The following is a 20339-nucleotide window of genomic DNA, read 5'->3' as shown; positions in this document are numbered from 1 at the left end:
GGGATCCAGAAAAATTAGCTAAAAATCATTCTTTCTTTTTTTTTTTCTTTGCGGTACACAGGCCTCTCACTGCTGTGGCCTCTCCCGTTGCAGAGCACAGGCTCAGCGGCCATGGTCACGGGCCCAGCCGCTCTGCGGCATATGGGATCTTCCTGGACCGGGGCACGAACCCGTGTCCCCTGCATCGGCAGGCAGACTCCAAACCACTGTGCCACCAGGAAAGCCCCTAAAAATCATTCTTGAAAAGCATCCTGATGGAGAAGCTTGGTCCCGGAGAAGTCTGCAGACCTGGATCTTAGGGTTGGCTCAGATGTTGGGATGTTACAGAATACTCTGACTCAGTCTGGCTTAAAAAAAAAGGAAATTTATTATTTTTTATAACCAGAAGTAGGATGAGCTCCAGGCCTTGTGGGATCAGTGGCTCAGTGATGTCATTTTAGGAGCCAGGATTCTTTCTGTCTCCCCAATCCCTTTATGCTCAATGTTGGTGACATCCTAACACCAGGCCTGCCAGTTCCCCTTCATGGTTCCAAGTTGATTCTCACTAAGACTGCCAGGCGAACAGAGCTAGAGGCTTCCCCAGTCACTACTAGCAGGCAGAAACCTCTCCCAAACATGGACTGTAAATCCTCTGCTCCAGTCTGATCAGCCCAACTTGGGTTTCCATTCCGGACCTAATATGGGTTGTCATGGGAATGCCCTGTTGATGGGCTCAGACCTGCCTTATCCCATATGGAAGCTACTAGCCACATGTGGCCATTGGGCACTTGAAATGTGTCCCGTCTGAATTAAGAGAGGCTCTAAGCATAAAATACTCATCAGATTCCCCAGACTTCTCTCTGTCTCTCCTCTCTCTGTCTCTGTCTCTTTCACTATCTCTCACACACAAGTAAAATATTGATTTAATTTTTTTTACATTGATTACGTGTTGAAATGTTAACACGTTTTGGGTTTATTGGGTTAAACGATATTTATTATTAAAATTAATTTCTCCTTTTTATTTTTACTTTCTTAATGTGGCTACTAGAAAATTTTAAATTACACATGCGACTCACTTTCTATTTCTATCGGGTAGTACTTACTGGCTTAGAGGAAACAAGGGTCTACTTTCAGAACTGGAGATGGAAAGATACCTGAATAAAGTCGTGGTTCTTTTAGAAGGAGGGAAGGGCAAACAGTGTGGACTGTACATTCAGAGAACCACTTATGAGAAAATGTGCTGCGCTAAGGGCTGTGGGGAGAGAAAATGCTGACTCAGCAGGGGAGGTAAGATACGCAGGCATGTGAGTGGTGCAGATAATAGAGGCTGTGGGGTTTCAGACTTTGGAGAGTTTCTGTCCAGTGTGACAATGGAATGCCAGTTTGATCCGGGCCTTGAAGTAGATGGGGCTGCAAAGAAAGAAGTCAACTGGGGAGAATTGCCTTGGGGGCCTTCTAGGCGGAGGGAAAAGCACAGAGACAATGCTGAGGCAGGAAAGTATGAATTGGAATTTTCATCTAGCTGAAGCTGGGGGTTAAAGAGAAAAGACTGGGTTAGGATGGCTGATGGGAGCACCTGTTAAAGAGGTATGGGCAGCAGTTGGACACAGTTTTGCTAACACATCTTTAGCCAATGCGCTTAATTAAGCCAGTCCACATGTCTACTGCCCTTATGAAGCGTTCACAGGTCAGATTAGTGTCTGGATGTGTGAACTCTGGCATGGACTGCCTGGGTTCTAATCCTACCTGTGCAACTTATTAGAGATGAGATTTTGGACAATTTACTTAACGTCTCTTTGCCTCAGTTTCCCTATTTGTATAATGTGAATGATAGCAATATACTTACCTCATAGCGTTATTGTGAGGATTAAATGAGTTCAAGTTCTCAGAGCACACAGCACGTGCCGTGAATTTGTTAAAAAGACAACTGGTTGGCTACTGCTGACTACACAGAGCTAGGATGCTAAAAAAAACCCTCTATTATTTTATTGCTAAAAAAAAAATCTCTATTTTTTTCAAAATTTGTCTATAGGTAGGTAATTTTTTTTTCTGGCTGCATTGGGTCTTTGTTGCTGCACCCAGGCTTTCTCTAGTTGCGGCGAGCGGGGGCTACTCTTCGTTGTGGTGCGCGGGCTTCTCATTGCAGTGGCTTCTCTTGTTGAGGAGCACGGGCTCTAGGCGCATGGGCTTCAGTAGTTGCAGCTCACGGGCTCAGTAGTTGTGGCTCGCGGGCTCTAGAGCGCAGGCTCAGTAGTTGTGGCGCACGGGCATAGCTGCTCCGTGGCGTGTGGCATCTTCCTGGACCAGGGCTTGAACCCGTGTCCCCTGCATTGGCAGGCGGATTCTTAACCACTGCACCACCAGGGAAGTCCCTGTATATAGGTAAGTAATAATCATGTGTAGATAAAGATAATGCACAAAGAGAATCCCCAGGAAGAAATACCCTTGTCAGGTCAGCACAGTCAGGCTAGTTCCACATCCGCTTCCACATTTGCTAACCTTGCTTTGCTGATATCCACAGAAATTGTTGCAGAGTTCACAAATAAATCTCCAAGTATTTAACAAAAGCGGTGCAAAATACACGAACTAGGTCTAAGAGTTCTTTTTTTTTTTTTTGCCGTACGCGGGCCTCTCACTGCTGTGGCCTCTCCCGTTGCAGAGCACAGGCTCCGGACGCGCAGGCTCAGCGGCCATGGCTCATGGGCCCAGCCGCTCCGCGGCATGTGGGATCTTCCCGGATCGGCGCATGAGTCCGTGTCCCCTGCATTGGCAGGCGGACTCTCAACCGCTGCGCCACCAGGGAAGCCCAGGTCTAAGAGTTCTTAACGAAATAGGATATTTTTCAAAATGCAGTGCTGAATTGGGCTTTCTTTTCTTTTTACACTGCATCTCCACCTGCTTCCCTCCCTCCTCCTTCTTTTTCACTGGGAGCGTGAGGGGTAAGGAGTATCTTCTGAATTCAGATAAATTGCTCACATCCCCCAGGGTGACCCTAGTATCCTGGTTTGCCCCAGATGGGTTTTCGGCCTTCGTCCATGTGACTCATTAACATATCCCTTTCCCTTTTAGAAGTCTTTTTTGTTTGTTTGTTTGTTTCTGTATTGATTTTTATTTATTATTTAAAGAGAAAGTCTCTTCAGACAATTTAAAGAGAACACAAGAAATAAGTAGAAATCTGCTATTATTCAAATTGGTCAACCCAATATTGTATGTATTTATATTACTGTAATCTATCAAGTAATCTGGATATCCTTAGAATGTTTGTTAAAAAGCACATTTTGAATTTACCTATTTTTACCATATATATATATACATATATATATATATAACAATTGGGGATTTACCTTCATTCTATAAAAATTAAACAATGTATGATTCATGTCAGGTAGAATATTCCCCTTTTTATTTTTATAGTTTTTTATTTTGTTGTTAACCATTTCCTAATCTCATGAGATTCTGAGATGACCTTTTTTTTCAAGCTTTATGGTAACTACTAAAGTTCAGGTTTGAACTGATCCATAAAATTTAGCGTTGTAGCTCTCTATGACTCTTGTCTGACAGTGTTGAGTAAATGAGATATTGACACCAGTGGAAAGTTTCTGTGTGGGCATATTGAATGACATTTGATCACTGGTTATCTTTTTTAAAAAATTATTTATTTTTTATTGAAGTATAGTTTATTTACAATTTGTATTAATTACCACTGTACAGCAAAGTGACTCAGTTATACATCTATACACATTATTTTTCATATTCTTTTCCATTATGCTTTATCACGGGATACTGAATATAGTTTCCTGTGCTATATGGAAGGACCTTGTTTATCCATTCTATATATACCAGTTTGCATCTGCTAATCCCAAACTCCCAATCCATCCCTCTCCCACGCCCCCATCCCTTGGCAACCACCGGTCTATTCTCTATGTCCCTGTTTCAAAAACAGGTTCATTTGTGTCATATTTTAGATTCCACATATAAGTGATATCGTGTGGTATTTGTCCTTCTCTGACTTACTTCATTTAGTGTGATCATCTCTAGTTGCACCTCTTAGAAGTCTTGGTTTGGATAATAAACCATATGGTTAGCTCATCTACAGGAAAATGAGAGGGACTCTTCATGTGCTAGTGTATCAGGGATTGGGGGTATCAGAGTATGGGGATTCGTGTGTTCTTGGAGGCTGGGAGGGAGATCTGGGGGGCGGGGGCAATGCATGGGTGGGGATGGCATCCTGGGCTTTTGGGCTGGCAGGAAGCTGTCCTGGGCAGAGCACAGGGGGCCAGCCAGCCTGAGTGGGACGCGGAGGCGATGCTTCTCCCCCAGCGCGGCGCGTCCTCCGCGACCTCATTCTGCTCCGGGGCTCGCCGAGCCAGGGAGCAGCGGGCAGGAGTCCCTTGGGCTGCACGGGCGGCTGGGTGTGGGGTGAGGCTGGGGGCGCGCCCGGCCAGCTCGAGGGCCCTGCTGGGGCTCCCCCCTCCCCCCCCCCGGGACACTGAAGAGTGCCCGCCCCCGCCAGCACCGCTTTTCATCCTGCGCACTGGCAAACGGGCCGACGACATCAATCAGGGTATGAAACACATTCTATTGATTTTGGAATCTTGGCTTCAGCTGCCAGATTCCTCGAGAGACACTGAGTCCCGGACAAGAAACCCCAAGCTCAACACGTTTGTAGTAGACGATTGCTTTTTCCAGAAAAGAGCTCCTAACCACCAGGGCCTGGGCTAGCTTCTTCCCCCAGTGTCTGTTCCCGCCGAAGGGCGAGTTCGTCCCCTGCCAGAGGCAAGCCTTCACCCCTGGCCTGGAAGCCGAGGCTGTGATCTGGGCCCTTGCGCCTTTTTTCAGGATAGTTTTTGGTAAGTGAGGAGAACATGTACAGGGTCCTGTCCACCCCCGGGGTTGGCGTGGGAGTCGATTTGGGGTCTCCGGGCGTTTTTTTTTCCTGCGCCGCAGCGACCCTGGCCTCTGGGAATGAGATCCCACGACTCCTGTGAGTTTTACAAAATAGCATCATTATATTGTAATCGTAAAAGCTAGTTCTGCATCTTAGGCAAAAAAGCAAGAAAAGAAGGTTAAGTAACAGTCACTTTTACTTTTTGGAAGCGTCCCTGGTGCCCGGAGCGGGTGTAGACGCCGCCGCGGCTGGCTGGGAGGCCCAGCTAGGAGGCCCCGCTGTGACTCTCCATTGTTCGCGCGGCCCGGGCTGACTCGTTCTAAATGCTTCTCTTTGTGTTTTCCCTCCGCGAGCGCGCACAGATGGTTGCTCTAAGAGGCATCTTCTTTCCTCAGACGAAAGAAATCTAGTCTTTGAGAGTTCCGATGCACGAGTCAGCTAAACTATATGAGTTAAACTCCAGTTTCCTGAGAGCTAGAAATATCTGCTCCGCCCCACCCTGATGGGAAGTGCCAACAGTTCGTGTTTCGCCACCAAGTGGCTCAAATCTGGAGGATTTCTTTGGTGTCCAGGGCAAAACCGATCTGCGCGCCGTGAGTGGTTTTTAGGGCAGTGAAGCTGCAGTGTAGGCCGAGCTGCTGCAGAGGGAGGGGTGTGTGTGCGAGGAGGGGGCGCGTGCGCGCACACGCTCCTTAATCATCAGTTCTTTATGAAATTGTTACGGTGGAAACGGTGGACATTATACTGGGATATAGGAACGACGAAGATAGCAGAACTGAATGGCATCCTCCACGGTATCTTGTGGGGGTTTTAGGGGGGCAAGTAAATACGGGTCGTTTGGCATGGCCTGTGGGCTGACAGGGATATCGACAGGGGCCACCTTTGTAGGCCACAGAAGCCACTTTACGCCCAGGGTGAGGTATAATTTTTGAAGGTGATGACGCCGGGGGGCGGCTCTTTCCAGTGAGAGCTCCAGGGCCAGAGACTCTGGGTTTGGTTTTGGAAAGATAAGGGGACCAGTTCTGGGGCTGACCCTGAGTTTCTGGGTTTGTTTTTTAAACGATGTGCTTTTTCCTGATTAAAAAAATCAATTTTTATTTTCGAAAATTGAAATTAAATAAAAAAGCTCAAAGGAGAAAAAAAAAAGAATTACCTATTATTCCACTGTCCAGAAATTAACATTTTGGTGTGTGTGCGCGTGTGGTTTTTTTTTGTTTGTTTGTTGTTGTTGTTTTTCTTTTGCTGTACGCGGGCCTCTCACTGTTGTGGCCCCTCCCGTTGCGGAGCACAGGCTCCGGACGCGCAGGCTCAGCGGCCATGGCTCACGGACCCAGCCGCTCCGCGGCATGTGGGATCCTCCCGGACCGGGGCACAAACCCGTGGCCCCTGCATTGGCAGGCGGACTCTCAACCACTGCGCCACCAGGGAAGCCCTGTTTTTTCTTTTTAATGCATATTTTATTCAAACAAAAATGGAATCGCTGTATTCAAGAGAATTGAAAACATGCCCACACAAAATACACCTGTGCATGAATGTTTTCAGCAGCATGATTCCTAACTGCCAAAAAGTGGAAACAATTCAGATATGTCCATCAGCTGATGAGTGGATCAACAAAAAGTGGTCTATCCATTAATGGAATATTATTTGGGACTAAAAAGAATGAAATGCCGATACATGCGGCAACGTGGGTGAACATTATGCTAAAAAGAAGCCAGACACACAGACAGCATGTTATGTGATTCCATTTTTATGAAACGTACAGAATAGGCATATATAGAGAGACAGAAACTAGATTAGCGGCTGGCAGGGGCTGGGGGAAATGAGGTTTCTTTTTGGGGTGATGAAATGTTCTGGAATTACATATGTGATAGTTGCACAACTCTGTGAATGTACTAAAAACTACTGGACTGTACACTTTAAAAAAGATGAATTTTATGGTACGTGAATTATATCTCAAAAAAGCTGTTATTAAAACAAAAGCAGATATAATCTCACTATACCCAGTAATATATTATGAACATTTCCCTAATATTCCTAATAACTACTCTTCTGTAATATTTCTGTTTTCAATTATCAAAGTAATGCACATTCATTCTAAAAAGAAAATTAAATAATGCAGAAGAGCGAACAGAAGAAAGTGAAGTATTTCTCCCCCTGCCCAACTTCAACACCTTCCGAGTACCTGCTTAAAAATTATTTTTATCTCATACTCTTCTGTTCATAGAGCCTTCAGTTTCAGTGCAAGCCCACTGCCTTGTTTTATTTTTAATTTTCCTCTTCCCCCCAACTCTGCTTTCATTCTCCCCTTTGTTGCCAGTCACTCTAATGTGTTTGTTACATGTTCTAAATTATGCAAGTATCCCTGGAAAATATCATGTTTTTGTATGGGTTTTTAATTTTTGGAAGTGGTTATTGTGCTATTAATTCTTTTTACACAGCACATTCTGAGGCCTCTGCATGTTCTTGGGTGATATTATTTCATAGTAAAATTCACCATATTTAGCTTATCTATTTCCCTAATGAGGGACACCTGGCTCGCCTCCAGCTCTGTTACAGTGAACAGTGTGGTGTATATGCTCCCTTAAGGACTTGAGTGGGATCTTCGGATCTATCACTCTGCGACAAATACCCAGGTATGGGGCAGTATACCGGGGCAAAGGACATATTCTTATTTAATTTAAATACAATCATTCGCTTTCTGGAATGGATATGCCAGTTTATATTCTCTTCTTCCCCCTGTGGACAATAATTTTCATCTCCCCACACCACATCCTTTGCCAACACTTGGTAGCATCAAACTTTCTAATTTTTATTAATTTGATGGGTTGAAAGTAATATCTCGTTTGAGCTTTAGTTTGCGTTTCTTTTTGTTTCTATAATTACTAGGGAATTTAATCACTTCTTCATATGCTTGTTCGACATCTGGTGTTCTGTTAAGTGAACTGTCTATTCATTGCTCATTTTTTCTGTTGGGTTTTCTCACTTTTTCTTGTTGATCTGCAGGAGCTCTGAAAAATCTAGATACTGAACCTCTTCTACTGACAAGATGTTGCAGTCTCCTCTAGTCTGACATCTGTTAACTTTGGTATGTTTTGCTGAACGGAAGTATTTAATTTAATGTAGTGAAATCCATTTAATTTTCCTCCTACTCCGAGGTGCTAAAGATATTTTCCAGTGTTTTTTGCTATTCACTTTCTAATTTTACGTTACTACTATTTTTTAAAAAGTATTTATTTATTTATTTATGGCTGCGTTGAGTCTTAGTTGTGGCACACGGGCTCCAGAGTGCATTGGCTCTCTAGTTGCAGCACCTGGGCTTAGTTGCCCTGTGGCATGTGGGATCTTCCCGGACCAGGGCTTGAACCCATGCCCCCTGCATTGGCAGGCGGATTCTTAACCACTGTGCCACCAGGGAAGTCCCCAGGAGGTCCTTGTTGATTATCTATTTTACATATAGTAGTGTGTATGTATTAATCACAAACTCCTAATTTATCCCTCCCCCTCCACCTTTCCCCTTTGGTAACCATAAATTTGTTTTCAAAGTCTGAGTCTCTTTCTATTTTGTAAATAAGTTCATTTGTACCGTTTATTTTAGATTCCAAATATAAGCAATAACATATGAGATTTGTCTTTCTCTGTCTGACTGACTTCACTTAGTGTGCTACTCTCTAGATTCCTGCATGTTGCTGCAAATTGCATTAGTTCCTTCTTTTTAATGGCTGAGTAAAGTTACATTGTGTATATAGTACCACATCTTCTTTAACCATTCCTCTGTTGATGGACATTTAAGTTGCTTCTGTGTCTTTGCTACTGTAAATAGTGCTGCAATGAACATTGAGGTGTATATATATTTTCGAATTATGGTTTTCCCCACATATATGCCCAGGAGTGGGATTGCTGGATCATATGGTGGCTCTATTTTTAGTTTTTTTAAGGAACCTCTGTACTATTCTCCATAGTGGCTGTACCAACTTACATTCCCACCAACAGTGTAGATGGGTTTCCTTTTCTCCACACCCTCTCCAGCATTTATTGTTTGTAGACTTTTCAATGATGGCCATTCTGACTGGTGTGAGGTGATACCTCATTGTGGTTTTGATTTGCATTTCTCTAATAATTAGTGATGTTGAGGATGTTTTCATGTGCTTCTTGGCCATCTGTAGGTCTTCTTTGGAGGAATGTCTATTTAGGTTTTCTGCCCATTTTTTGATTGGGTTGTTTGTTTTTTTTGATATTGAGCTGCATGAGCTTTTTGTATATTTTGGAGATTAATCCCTTGTCAGTTGCTTCGTTTGCAAAGCAAACGTTTCTCCTATTATGAGGGTTGTCTTTTCGTTTTGTTTATGGTTTCCTTTGCTGTGTAAAATCTTTTAAGTTTAATTAGGTCCCATTTGTTTACTTTTGTTTTTATTTTCATTACTCTAGGAGGTGGATCCAAAAAGACATTGCTGTAATTTATGTCAGAGAGTGTTCTGCCTATGTTTTCCTCTAAGAATTTTATAGTCTCCAGTCTTACATTTAGGCCTTTAATTCATTTTGAGTTTATTTTTTTGTATGGTGTTAGAGAATGTTCTAATTTCATTCTTTTACTTGTAGCTGTTCAGTTTTCCCAGCACCACTTACTGAAGAGACTGTCTTTTCTCTATTGTATATTCTTGCCTCCTTTGTCATAGATTAGCTGAGGTGTGTGGATTTATTTCTGGACTTTCTAGCCTATTCCATTGATCTATAAGTCTGTCTTTGTGCCAGTACCATACTGTTTTAATGACTATAGCTTTGTAGTACAGTCTGAAGTCAGGGAGCCTGATTCCTCCAGCTCTGTTTTTCTTTCTCAAGATTGCTTTGCTCTTTGAGGTCTTTTTTGTCTCTATACAGATTTTAAGATTTTTTTGTTATGGTTCTTGAAAAATGCCATTGGTAAATTAATAGGGATTGCAATGACTCTGTAGATTGCCTTGAGTAGTACAGGCATTTTGACAATATTGATTCTGCCAATCCAAGAGCATGGTATATCTTTCCATCTTTTTTTTGGTCATCTTCAATTTCTTTCATCAGCATCTTATAATTTTCTGAGTACAGGTCTTTTGCCTCCTTAGATAGGTTTATTCCTAGGTATTCTTTTTGATGAGATAGTAAATGGGACTGTTTCCTTAATTTCTCTTTCTAGTCTTTCCTTGTTAGTGTATAGGAATGCAAGATATTTCTGTGCATTAATTTTGTATCCTGCAACTTTACTGAATTCATTGAGGAGCTCTAGTAGTTTTCTGCTGCGGTCTTCAGGATTTTCTACATATAGAATCATGTCATCTGCAAACAGTGACAGTTTTACTTCTTCTTTTCCCATTTGGATCCCTTTTATTTCTTTTTCTTCTCTGATTGCCATGGCTAGGACTTCCAAAACTATGTTGAATAATGGTGGTGAGAGTGGACATCCTTGTCTTATTCCTGATCTTAGAGGAAATGCTTTCAGCTTTTCACCATTGAGTATGATGTTAGCTGTGGGTTTGTCATATATGGCTTTTGTTATGTTGAGGTATGTTTCTTCTATGCCCACTTTCTGGAGGGTTTTTTATCATAAATAGGTGCGAACCAAACATGATTTTTATTATTATTATTATTTTTATTTTTTTCAAACATGATTTTTAATGGAGACAATATAGTTAGGACTAAGGAGATTCTACTGTAACATCAGAGAGACTGGTTTGAATCTTGCCTCTGCCTCTTAGTTGTATGACTTTCTCAGTTTCCTCATCTGTAAAACGTGGAGTAGGGGTGTGGAGAGAATTAAATAAACATTAAATGTAGAGCCCTTGTACACTACCTGGCACTAACTCTCTACTCTGAGAAATTTATAAATATTGTTTTTAATTTTAATTTTTTTTTTTTGGCTGTGCCACATGGCTTGCAGGATCTTAGTTCCCTGACCAGGGATCGAACCCTGGCCACCGCAGTGAAGACGCCAAAGTCCTAACCAATGGATGGCCAGGGAATTCCTATAAATGTTGTTATTTAGCACATAATAATTCTAGGTACCACTACATCCAATTCTGAACATGTCTTTGCTATTTCCTCGTCTGCTTTAGTTTTTGTTCCGTTGACAGCCTCAGATAGTCCTGGTTCCATTCCATCCCTTCCACCCTCTTCCTGTTCTTTCCAGCGTCCTCAGGGTCATAGCGGAAGGATGGGGACTCAGAAGACTTAACAGCACTGTGCACCCCATGCCTGCCTGCACCTCTGCCAGTCTAAACCTGGTGAAGGAAATCAGCCTATTGGGCTCCCTTTTACTTGTAAGTTAAAAAGAAAGGGCCGAAAGAGGGACTGGTGGCTGAGGAAGCCTCCTGGAAAGGACAGAAGAGCCAGGCACACCGACAGTGACTCTGCACTATCGTTCCTACTATCAGCAAAGACGGGTGATGGTTAGAGCCTGCCATCTGTGAGGAGACCCTGTCAGAGGCCAGCAGTGAGGAAGATGTGGAAGGGGAAGTACGGAAAACACAGGCGGAGACTTCTGGACTTGTTTTTCTCCTACATTCTGAACTTTCACTTCCCAGTGGGAACTGAGATCCTTGCCCCCCAAATCCTTGCTTCCCATCCCATGATTTGAAATAACAAAGTCCATGCACCGAGAATGGAATGTCTACAGCTCTCCTAGAGGGAGTTTATTTTTCAGGAACAGCACAGAGTGGGAGGGTTGGTCTTTTGCCCCACCCCATAGTGTCCTAAATTGTTGAAAATTTCAAACCGGTACAGTAATAGAAATAATGAGTTAAAGTCTTTTCCATAGAAGCAACCGAATCATACTGGCATGCTTAGGTTTACAGAAAACGTTAAAAAGATTCACAGTGCTATAGAATAAACATAGAAAAAATATTCCCTAATATCGTACATGGAGCTAAGATAGTGACACAACAAATTCCCAACCAATGTACTAGTTTGAGTCAGTGGGCTTATTTGGTTGAAGTTGGCACCGGGAACCAAGATTGCTGGCGGGGTCCCTGTAAGGGCCGAAGACCACTCCTTTAACAGAGCGCGTTATCTCTCATCCCGGCTTTAACTAGGTCTTGTTGCCTGCACATTCAGGGGTATTTATGAGTATTTAGTGAGGTAATCTATGTGACAGTGGTATAGACATGCTGTCACCTATCATATGCTTCTCTGTAGCTGCTGATGATCCAAAAGAGACCCCTGTGAATGCCCCAGGATAAACTTCCTGCCACTGATGACAGAACAAATCAAAGCACAGCAGACACCTGAAGTAGCTTCTTGGTGCGAAAGAAAAAAGATGCATTATCATACATATTGTGTAGGTAATTTATACAATATACCCATTGGAATTTCCTCTGACAGCATCCCAGTACTTCATGTAAAACAGTTCTTGAGCGTTAAAAGAAACAGACTATATATCCTAGCCCGATCACTTTCAATCCCAACCAAACTTCTGTGGGAAGCTCAAGTTTCAGGCTGTGGAGTGAGTGTGAAGTTGTGAAATGCTCAAAACGAGGGGCTATTTGTGGCTGTAATGCAAGATGAGGCCAGCATGCACACTTGATCCCCGAGATGCGGTGTCTGTCGGAAGGGCTAGCATATTTCAGTGGTTTCTGCTGAGGAGAGCACGCCAGGAAAAAAACTTAATACGGCTAGGCTGGAAGGGGGATCGCTCTGTCCCAGGTGCAGCCTATCATAGCAGGAAGGCTGTGTGAGGGAAACAGGTTGCTTAAATACTTTTCCAGCTCAGTTGTACAATCAGGGCTTCTCACTTAGAAGCACAGGACTGGCAGTGCCGGGCCGTCAAAGTTTCCTCCTTCCCAACATCAAGATAAAGTGAAAGCAAGCAGGCACTCGGAAAATTACTGGTGTTCTTCCTCATCAAGGCACATGGCAGAAAATTGGTCACATTTCATTTGGGTTCAGTATTTCCTGTACTCAAAGCTATCCATAGCAGAGCCCCTAGAAAGTAGTTTCTTCTTAAAAAAAATTTTTTTTTTTTGCTGTACGCAGGCCTCTCACTGTTGTGACCTCTCCCGTTGCGGAGCACAGGCTCCGGACGCGCAGGCTCAGCAGCCATGGCTCACGGGCCCAGCCGCTCTGCGGCATGTGGGATCTTCCTGGACCGGGGCACGAACCCGTGTCCCCTGCATCGGCAGGCAGACTCTCAACCACTGCGCCACCAGGGAAGCCCAGGGACTACCCTTCATCACAGTGCACGGGCTTCTTATTGCGGTGGCTTCTCTTGCTACAGAGCACGGGCTCTAGGCACATGGGCTTCAGTAGTTGTGGCATGTGGGCTCAGTAGTTGCAGCATGTAGGCTCAGTAGTTGCGGCTCGTGGGCGCTAGGGCGCAGGCTCAGTAGCTGTGGTGCACGGGCTTTGTTGCTCCGCGGCATGTGGGATCTTCCCGGACCAGGGCTCGAACCTGTGTCCCCTGCAAAGGCAGGCGGATTCTTGACCACGGCGCCACCAGGGAAGTCCCGAAAGTAGTTTCTATATGGCTCTCTTAAAGCACAAACTTTTATAACTGGCTTTTCTGCTTATGGTCGCTCTAAGAGGCAGAGGTATCTGAAAAGGCTATGTGAGCCACCTCAGTTTGCATTTCTATGAGAAAGATAATTTATTCTTTAAACTGAAATTAGACATTTACCCCATATCTAGTCATCTGAGGCAGTGACATGCTTTTCCTGAGAGGAAGAGGAACCAGGCCATTTCCTGCAGTGTTCTTCCTGCCTTCAAATCTAAATACTCTATCAATATTTTTCTACTGGGTGAGTTTTATTTTGAGCAGTGATAAACTACCCTCAGGGAAATTATTTACTTTGCAATAGGGTCTAAATTCAAACATCTCTATTTCTGATTCCTTGAAAATGAAACAAAGGCTGAAGTAAGAAGGACATTAAAATAGTTAATCCAAACTGCAGACTCCAGCGTTTGCCTCTGTTTCTTTCATAACTCTGGTTCCCAGGGTCAGTTGGCATGCTTATTCCCCCTGGATTTGATTGTTAGGTGGATAGTGACATTCTACAAGGCAGGTTTCAAAGGCTGGACCCTGTGAAGGAAAGTGTTCAATAAATCAGAGTGTGAGCTCCATGGGAAAAGGGGTTTGCTTTTTTCACGCTGTATCCCAGGTACAAGAACCAAGCCTGGCCCCTGATGAATGTGCGGTAGATATTTGTTGCATAACTGAGAGGAGAAGTACTTTGCCTATATTGAACTGAGCTATTCTCAAATACTTTCAAAACCATTTACCAGTAACCGCCACTTATAACTTACTTTGAGGTGAGCATATCATTAATACGTTAAAAGGTGTTGCACATTTAAACTACTTTTTGGAGAAGAAAACAACCTATTGAAAAAAACAATATATGAGATTTTAAAAATTCCATTCATTTAACAAAGGGTTATTTACTAAATATTTGTTAAGCGACTAAAATGTTAAGACAACACATATTGTTATGAGGAAGATCACGCTGAGGTTAATCAAATGGACATCACCCTCAAGATGCTCGTGGTGTGGGACTTCCCTGGTGGCGCAGTGGCTAAGAATCCAGCTGCCGATGCAGGGGACACGGGTTCGATCCCTGGCCCGGGAAGATCCCACACGCCGCAGAGCAACTAAGCCAGTGCGCCACAACTGCTGAGTCCGTGAGCCACAGCTACTGAAGCCCGTGCCCCTAGAGCCCGTGCTCCGCAATGAGAAAAGACCCCGCTCGCTGCAACTAGAGAAAGCCTGCGTGCAGCAACGAAGACCCAACACAGCCAAAAATAAATAAATAAATAAATAAAATGGATTCTTTAAAAAAAAAGATGCTTGTAGTGAATCTAACAGGGAGACAGACACAGACATGTGTTCCTGTGTATTGCACAGAGAATGCTGGGGAGGACCTAGGGGATCAGGGAGGCTGACAGTTCCAGGGAGACTGCCAGGAGGAAGACGACTGTGTCAAACACATATCTGTGTATCCTTACAGCCCAGTAAAGAGTAGATATTCATGTTTGTTGAATGAATGAATGATCCTTTCTTCATCACTGAGCCTGAGTCCTCAAGTTTAAAACAAAGCAAAAAACTCAAAATTAATAAATAATATGGTGTTTTAGTGGATCAAAGGAAGAGACCACATCTACATCCCAGAGGGTAGAAGAAATCGAGGGTCCTGAAGCAGGTGGGGATGAAGTGCAACCTTCCAGGCTCAGGGAAGGAAGTTCGTAAAGCTATGGAGGGGGAGGGGAAAATGGAGAGTGCGGGAAGTCCCCGGATGTAGCTGAAACAGGTGTGGGAGATGAGGATGGAGCGGACCGAGCCTAGGAGTGAGCAGGGCAGGCTGCTGGGCTAAGGGATTGATTCCCGGGTGGGCAAAGGGAGGTGCGGGGAGCGGGTTCACCTCCGGGGAGCACCCTGATCGGGAGAGGGGATGCATTGTACTTGGACCAATGACCCAGCACAGGTGGGAAGCTGGACAGGAGAGGTTCAGACTAAAGGCAGTGAGACCACTTCACTTTTCTATTCCAGGTGGAAACAAGAGCCGCAAGATCTTATTTAGGAGATGGCCAGAGGGCTTTTTTGTTTTAAAAGAAATCCAGAGACTTTAACGAACTGGAACTGGAATGGAAAAGACAGGTGGTTAACTATACACAGGGTCGAGGGGGAGGTGGGAGATGAGGGAAGAGGAGGGATAAAAAATGACTCCAGGGCTTCCCTGGTGGCGCAGTGGTTTAGAGTCCGCCTGCCGATGCAGGGGACGCGGGTTCGTGCCCCGGTCCGGGAAGATCCCACGTGCCGCGGAGCGGCTGGGCCCGTGAGCCATGGCCGCTGGGCCTGCGCATCCGGAGCCTGTGCTCCGCAACGGGAGTGGCCACAGCAGTGAGAGGCCCGCGTACCGCAAAAAAAAAGTGAGAGTGTGAGGCTGGATTTAAACTTCTCAGGTGCAGTGAAGACAGCTCGCTGGGCATGTCCGTCGTGCAGTGGAAAGCCTGGGAGTGATCACACAGTAGTAGCTTGAGCAGCAGGTGTCTTGTTCTTTTAAATGATGTTTTTATTTGAATAGTTTATACTGTCACATTTGGCAAGGTGAAAATGAATTCCCCGTCCCAGCCCTGGTTGCCTATTTTTTCTCTCTAGAAGGAACCACTTTTTCCAGTTTCTTGAGGATCATTCTAGAAACATTACATACATATGTTTTGTGTGTGCGTGCCGCGCTGTGCGGCTTGTGGGATCTTAGCTCCCCAGCCGGGGACTGAACCCGGGCCATGGAAGTGAAAGCCCCGAGTCCTAACCCCTGGGCCACCAGGGGATGTGTGTGTTTTCATGCCCCCAGGAGGGTTAGGTATTTTTGTTTTTTTAAAGGCTAGAAGCCTTGTGTGTCTTTGAGACAAAAGGGAAAGAACAAGAAGAGAGGTGGAGACTGTGCAAGAGGAGGAGTTACTGAAGCAAGGTCTGGAGGAGGTGAGAGGACATAATCAGGGATGCAGGCATATGCTTTAGCGGGAGGAGGGGACCCATTTCAGAGTCAGGAAGGGCAGGCTGATGGCAGTAGCGGTTTCTGATGCTGCATCACTTAGAGGACCTATGTATCCTGGCTGAATGGTGGCAGAGATGTGGGTAGAGGTAGATCAGTGGTTGAGGAGGATGAAAGAGAAGATATAAAATAGCCACTGTGGCTACTAGAAGGTGTCACAGGGCTGTCAGATCCAAAAGTAATCAATCCAAAAAGGTTTATTTTGATAATTTATAAGAGAAAAATCACCATAGCAACTTAAAGTTATTTACAGATTTAAAAATAAATTTACAGAAATGTGTACACGTCATATTACATTAAATAGCTTTAGTTAAGATGTTACAGGTAGTGTTGAACATACACAACAAAAGGTAAATCAAGTTCCAAACCACATAAATGCCCTCGAAGCACGCTCAAAAACCACTGGACGATGGCCCAGGAAAAACTGGCAGAATGAGCTTTCAGAGACCAGCAGTAAAGACGGTCACCCCACTGGTTGCAGGTGCTGCAGAAGTAAGAGTCACCCTAACCTTGAGCTGCGACCAGACACTGACACATAAGACAGAGAGAAAACATGTGAGAGTGCTTTTTTTAAATTTAATTATCCTGGTGGAGCTCACAGAACACAGGACTTGAAAATTTATACTCTGATCCCACACGAAGGTGGGATGATGTTACTTGTGGCTAATTGGGCATCATACTTTCTTTTGCACGTTACACGCCAGTCAGTCTTCCAGCGTGCTGGGAAGGGAAGGGTGAGGGGCATGGAAGCCATGGCTGTGGACTGCGCTGTCCCTGCCGGCTCAGGGCTTCAGCCACTCGTTGACAGCCCCAGGGGAATGACACCATCCAAAGCCTTGGCGCTGACCCTGGTGTTGGATGCTGCCTCTGGTAAGTGCTGGGCACTGTCCCTGAAGCCAGAGAGGGAACGCCTGGCAGCGGCCTGGGCACGCTTCCCTCAGTGAAGTTGCCAGGCTGAATGATACAGTGGCTGGCAGCTCCGTGGAGATGCTGAAGTTTGAGATCTAAGTGTCAGGGAATGTTGATGACAGATAGGTTTTTGAGGAAAGTGTACAAAAAAAGGTGTTTACCAAGACCTGAGAATTATTATCCAGCTTAAGCAAAGGTATAGAGGGGTCCGTTTCTGCTCGTCCCTTTAAGTATGGTCTTAAAAATAAAAATCCCCTCTTTCAGACTGCCTGACTTGCAGCCAGGTATGTGACCCTGAATTGTAAGTTCCAGCAAATGTGTTATTAATCATTAAAAACAGCTAATTTTACTAATCTGGCAACTAGTGACATTTCATGATTACAGGCCTTAAAAATTTAATACAGTACAATTTTTTCTTATTATAGGTTGCTCACACATTAAAATATCAAAGGCACTGCTAGGTTACATGATAAACAAAAATACATCGAGACAGGATTATTTATTGGTTCCTTCAGTCTCTGGGTTCACCCTAACAGCCCAGTTTTGTACTTCACCTTTGGAGAACAGTGTGAAGAAAATGGCACCAAATACGTTAACAGCAGCAGCAAGGCAGAAAACAGTTTGCCATTCTCCAACAGTGTTCTGCAGAGAAGGAAAGAAAAAACGCAAATGAAAGAGGATTTTGTTTGTAGTCCGCTTTAAAAAAAGGTGGTGTCACAAGATTATTTTTATATGGCAGTAGCATTATTCATGAAAACTGGAAACAACCCAAATGTCCATCAACAGCGAGACGGTGGCATATGTGTTCCATGGACTACTTACAGCAACGACGAGTGACCCACAACAACATCGATACGCCTCACAAAGAGTGCACACTGAACGACTCCACTGATATAAAGCCCATAATCAGACAAAAATGATCTACGGTGTCAAAAAGGAGAGTGGTTCCTCTTGGTGGGGGTGAAAGAGAAAGGAAGGGCTACCTGGAGGCTTTGCGAGGGAGATAACGTGCTGTTTCTTGATTGGGTGGGCACTGGTCACACAGATGTACTTTCTGAAAATCTGTCCAGCTTGTGTACTTAGGATTTGTGCATTTAAAAAATGCATGTTACACTTCAATAAAAAAGTTTACTAAAAGTAAAACATTGGCATGTCCTCAACTCATGTGTTACTAGGAAAGTGTTAGTATTATGCCTGCACGTCATCTCCCAAGTTCTCAGGTATGGGGTGTCAGGGGCAGATCAAGTAAGGATGAGTTAAGATGGACACAGGTTCAGCCTGGCCTGAAAGATCCTGCAGGGCTCTTGAATGGCACACAACACAGAACATAGATGGGATCTGTCGGTAAGAGATCAACGAGACACAGTGTGTAATCCAGTGGTGTAAAAATATCCAGTAGTTATCTAAACCTCTGGGTCGTGTGACTATCTTTAACAACGTCTTTTTTTTGGATTTTCACAATTTCAATGTAACCAGAGTGCTTCATTTGCAGCAGTTAGAAAAGAAGAAACCAAGCAGCTGATTTGGCAATGAGGAAGAAAAAGGAAAGGCACCAGCAAGTTGGCATGAAGTCATTTATTTAGGATAAAAGGAAAAACACGGAGAAAGAAAGGAGTACTCTGTGGTCAATTATACTTATCTGAGATGAATGTATTCTGGTGGAAAAAAAAAATCTTAGAAACCATCTTAAATTTTAGGGACTATTTAGATATGCTTGCTAACAACGTGTTACCATCCTAGAGCAGAAGTCGGTCAGTAATTACTAATTACATGATATACCTGAGAGACAGGTTTAAGACAGCTTCTTAGGATTCTAAGAAAAAGCTGCTCTGTGTGACCTGCAGGATGAAATCATACCCCAGTGTTACCTGGAGGCAACGGGTGACTTAAAATCGATCAACTGTACCAGAAGTCGCACAAAGCTCCTGGTTTGTTTCTTAACAAAAACTCCACCAGTTTTTAGAGAATGCTGTTGTGTCTGTAACGGAATTGAACCTCAGACACGCTCTGACCTCTATTTCATTATTATTATTATTATTATTATTTGGCCACACTGCGAAGCTTGTGGGATCTCAGCTCCCCGACCAGGGACTGAATCTGAGCCATGGCAGTGAAAGTGACAAATCCTAACCACTGGACTGCCAGGGACTCCCTATTTCATTATTTATTTATAACAACTTTAATTGTTAGCAATTACAATTGTACAGGTAAATGTGTTTCTCCTTTTTAAAAATAATGGCCTTTTTTAATAACATTAAACAAATGCTGTAACAATAGATCTGAAATCCAGTTCAGTTCCCACTTTACAAACATTCAAGACTTGAATTCAGGAGTCCAGATCTTCCCAGCAGAAGTGCCAGGACTAGTGATAATGAGTGAAGTTACTCGTGGTAGTGTGCTGACTTAGGTTCCTGTGTTGCCACAATGCTCCATGAAGATAAGGGTAAACATCTGTGACGGGACATACCGAGCGGTCCCAACATCCCTTTCTGTTAAGTGAGAGAAAATGGTAACAAGGAGGCACTGATTCACTTGAGTAAGGAATTAGAAATGGTAGAGCACCACCCGCAGTGAACACCGTGTGTCTGAAGTCAGAGTATTTGGTAATAAGACAATTTGTAGGCATATACTGAAATTCTAAGGATTAGATAGTGTTAATTTCATCACAGACACAAAACAGAGAAAATTAAGTCTCTTTTGGAGGTTTAAGTCAGCCTCTTGAAGAACACATTTCACTAGTCCTTTAGATTTTCTTAAGCAGTAGAAAACTGGAGTTGGAAAGGGCCTTTGAGGTCGCTGAATTCGATTTCTTACACAATATAACTCGGTGTCTCTGCTTCAGGCCACGCAACCCCGGGCCCGCCGTGTTTCTGGGGCCTCAGTGCCCTGACACCGGATACCAGCCCTTCCCACACCCTGGCTCACTCCTCCAGCCTCCTTCCCCGCAAACTGGTTGTTCCCTCCTCTGTGTCCACAGCAAGAGCATACATTTTTTCTGCAGCTTTGTCACACTGTACTTTCATTACATATAATCTCTATTTTTTTTTTTTTTTTTT

The 20339-nt window shown here is 44.0% G+C and overlaps 1 protein-coding gene across 4 annotated transcripts in view; it reads right to left on the bottom strand.

Moving 5' to 3' along the window:
* Positions 1-16553: 16553 nt before the first annotated feature.
* The window catches only part of SLC17A5 (solute carrier family 17 member 5), a 57353-nt gene continuing 53567 nt past the window's right edge, over positions 16554-20339 (bottom strand). For all 4 annotated transcript variants that reach the window (XM_024731891.1, XM_024731893.1, XM_024731894.1 and 1 more), the window contains exon 11: positions 16554-17925. In XM_024731891.1, coding sequence (XP_024587659.1) covers positions 17779-17925 — 147 coding nt within the window. In that variant the 3' untranslated portion in view covers positions 16554-17778. The remainder of the gene's footprint in view (positions 17926-20339) is intronic.

This window comes from Neophocaena asiaeorientalis, unplaced genomic scaffold (genome assembly GCF_003031525.2).
Source record: "Neophocaena asiaeorientalis asiaeorientalis breed wild unplaced genomic scaffold, Neophocaena_asiaeorientalis_V1.1 scaffold450, whole genome shotgun sequence".
Lineage (NCBI taxonomy): Eukaryota > Metazoa > Chordata > Mammalia > Artiodactyla > Phocoenidae > Neophocaena > Neophocaena asiaeorientalis.
Note: the sequence above shows the minus strand (reverse complement) of the source record. Positions and strands in the feature narration are given on the sequence as shown.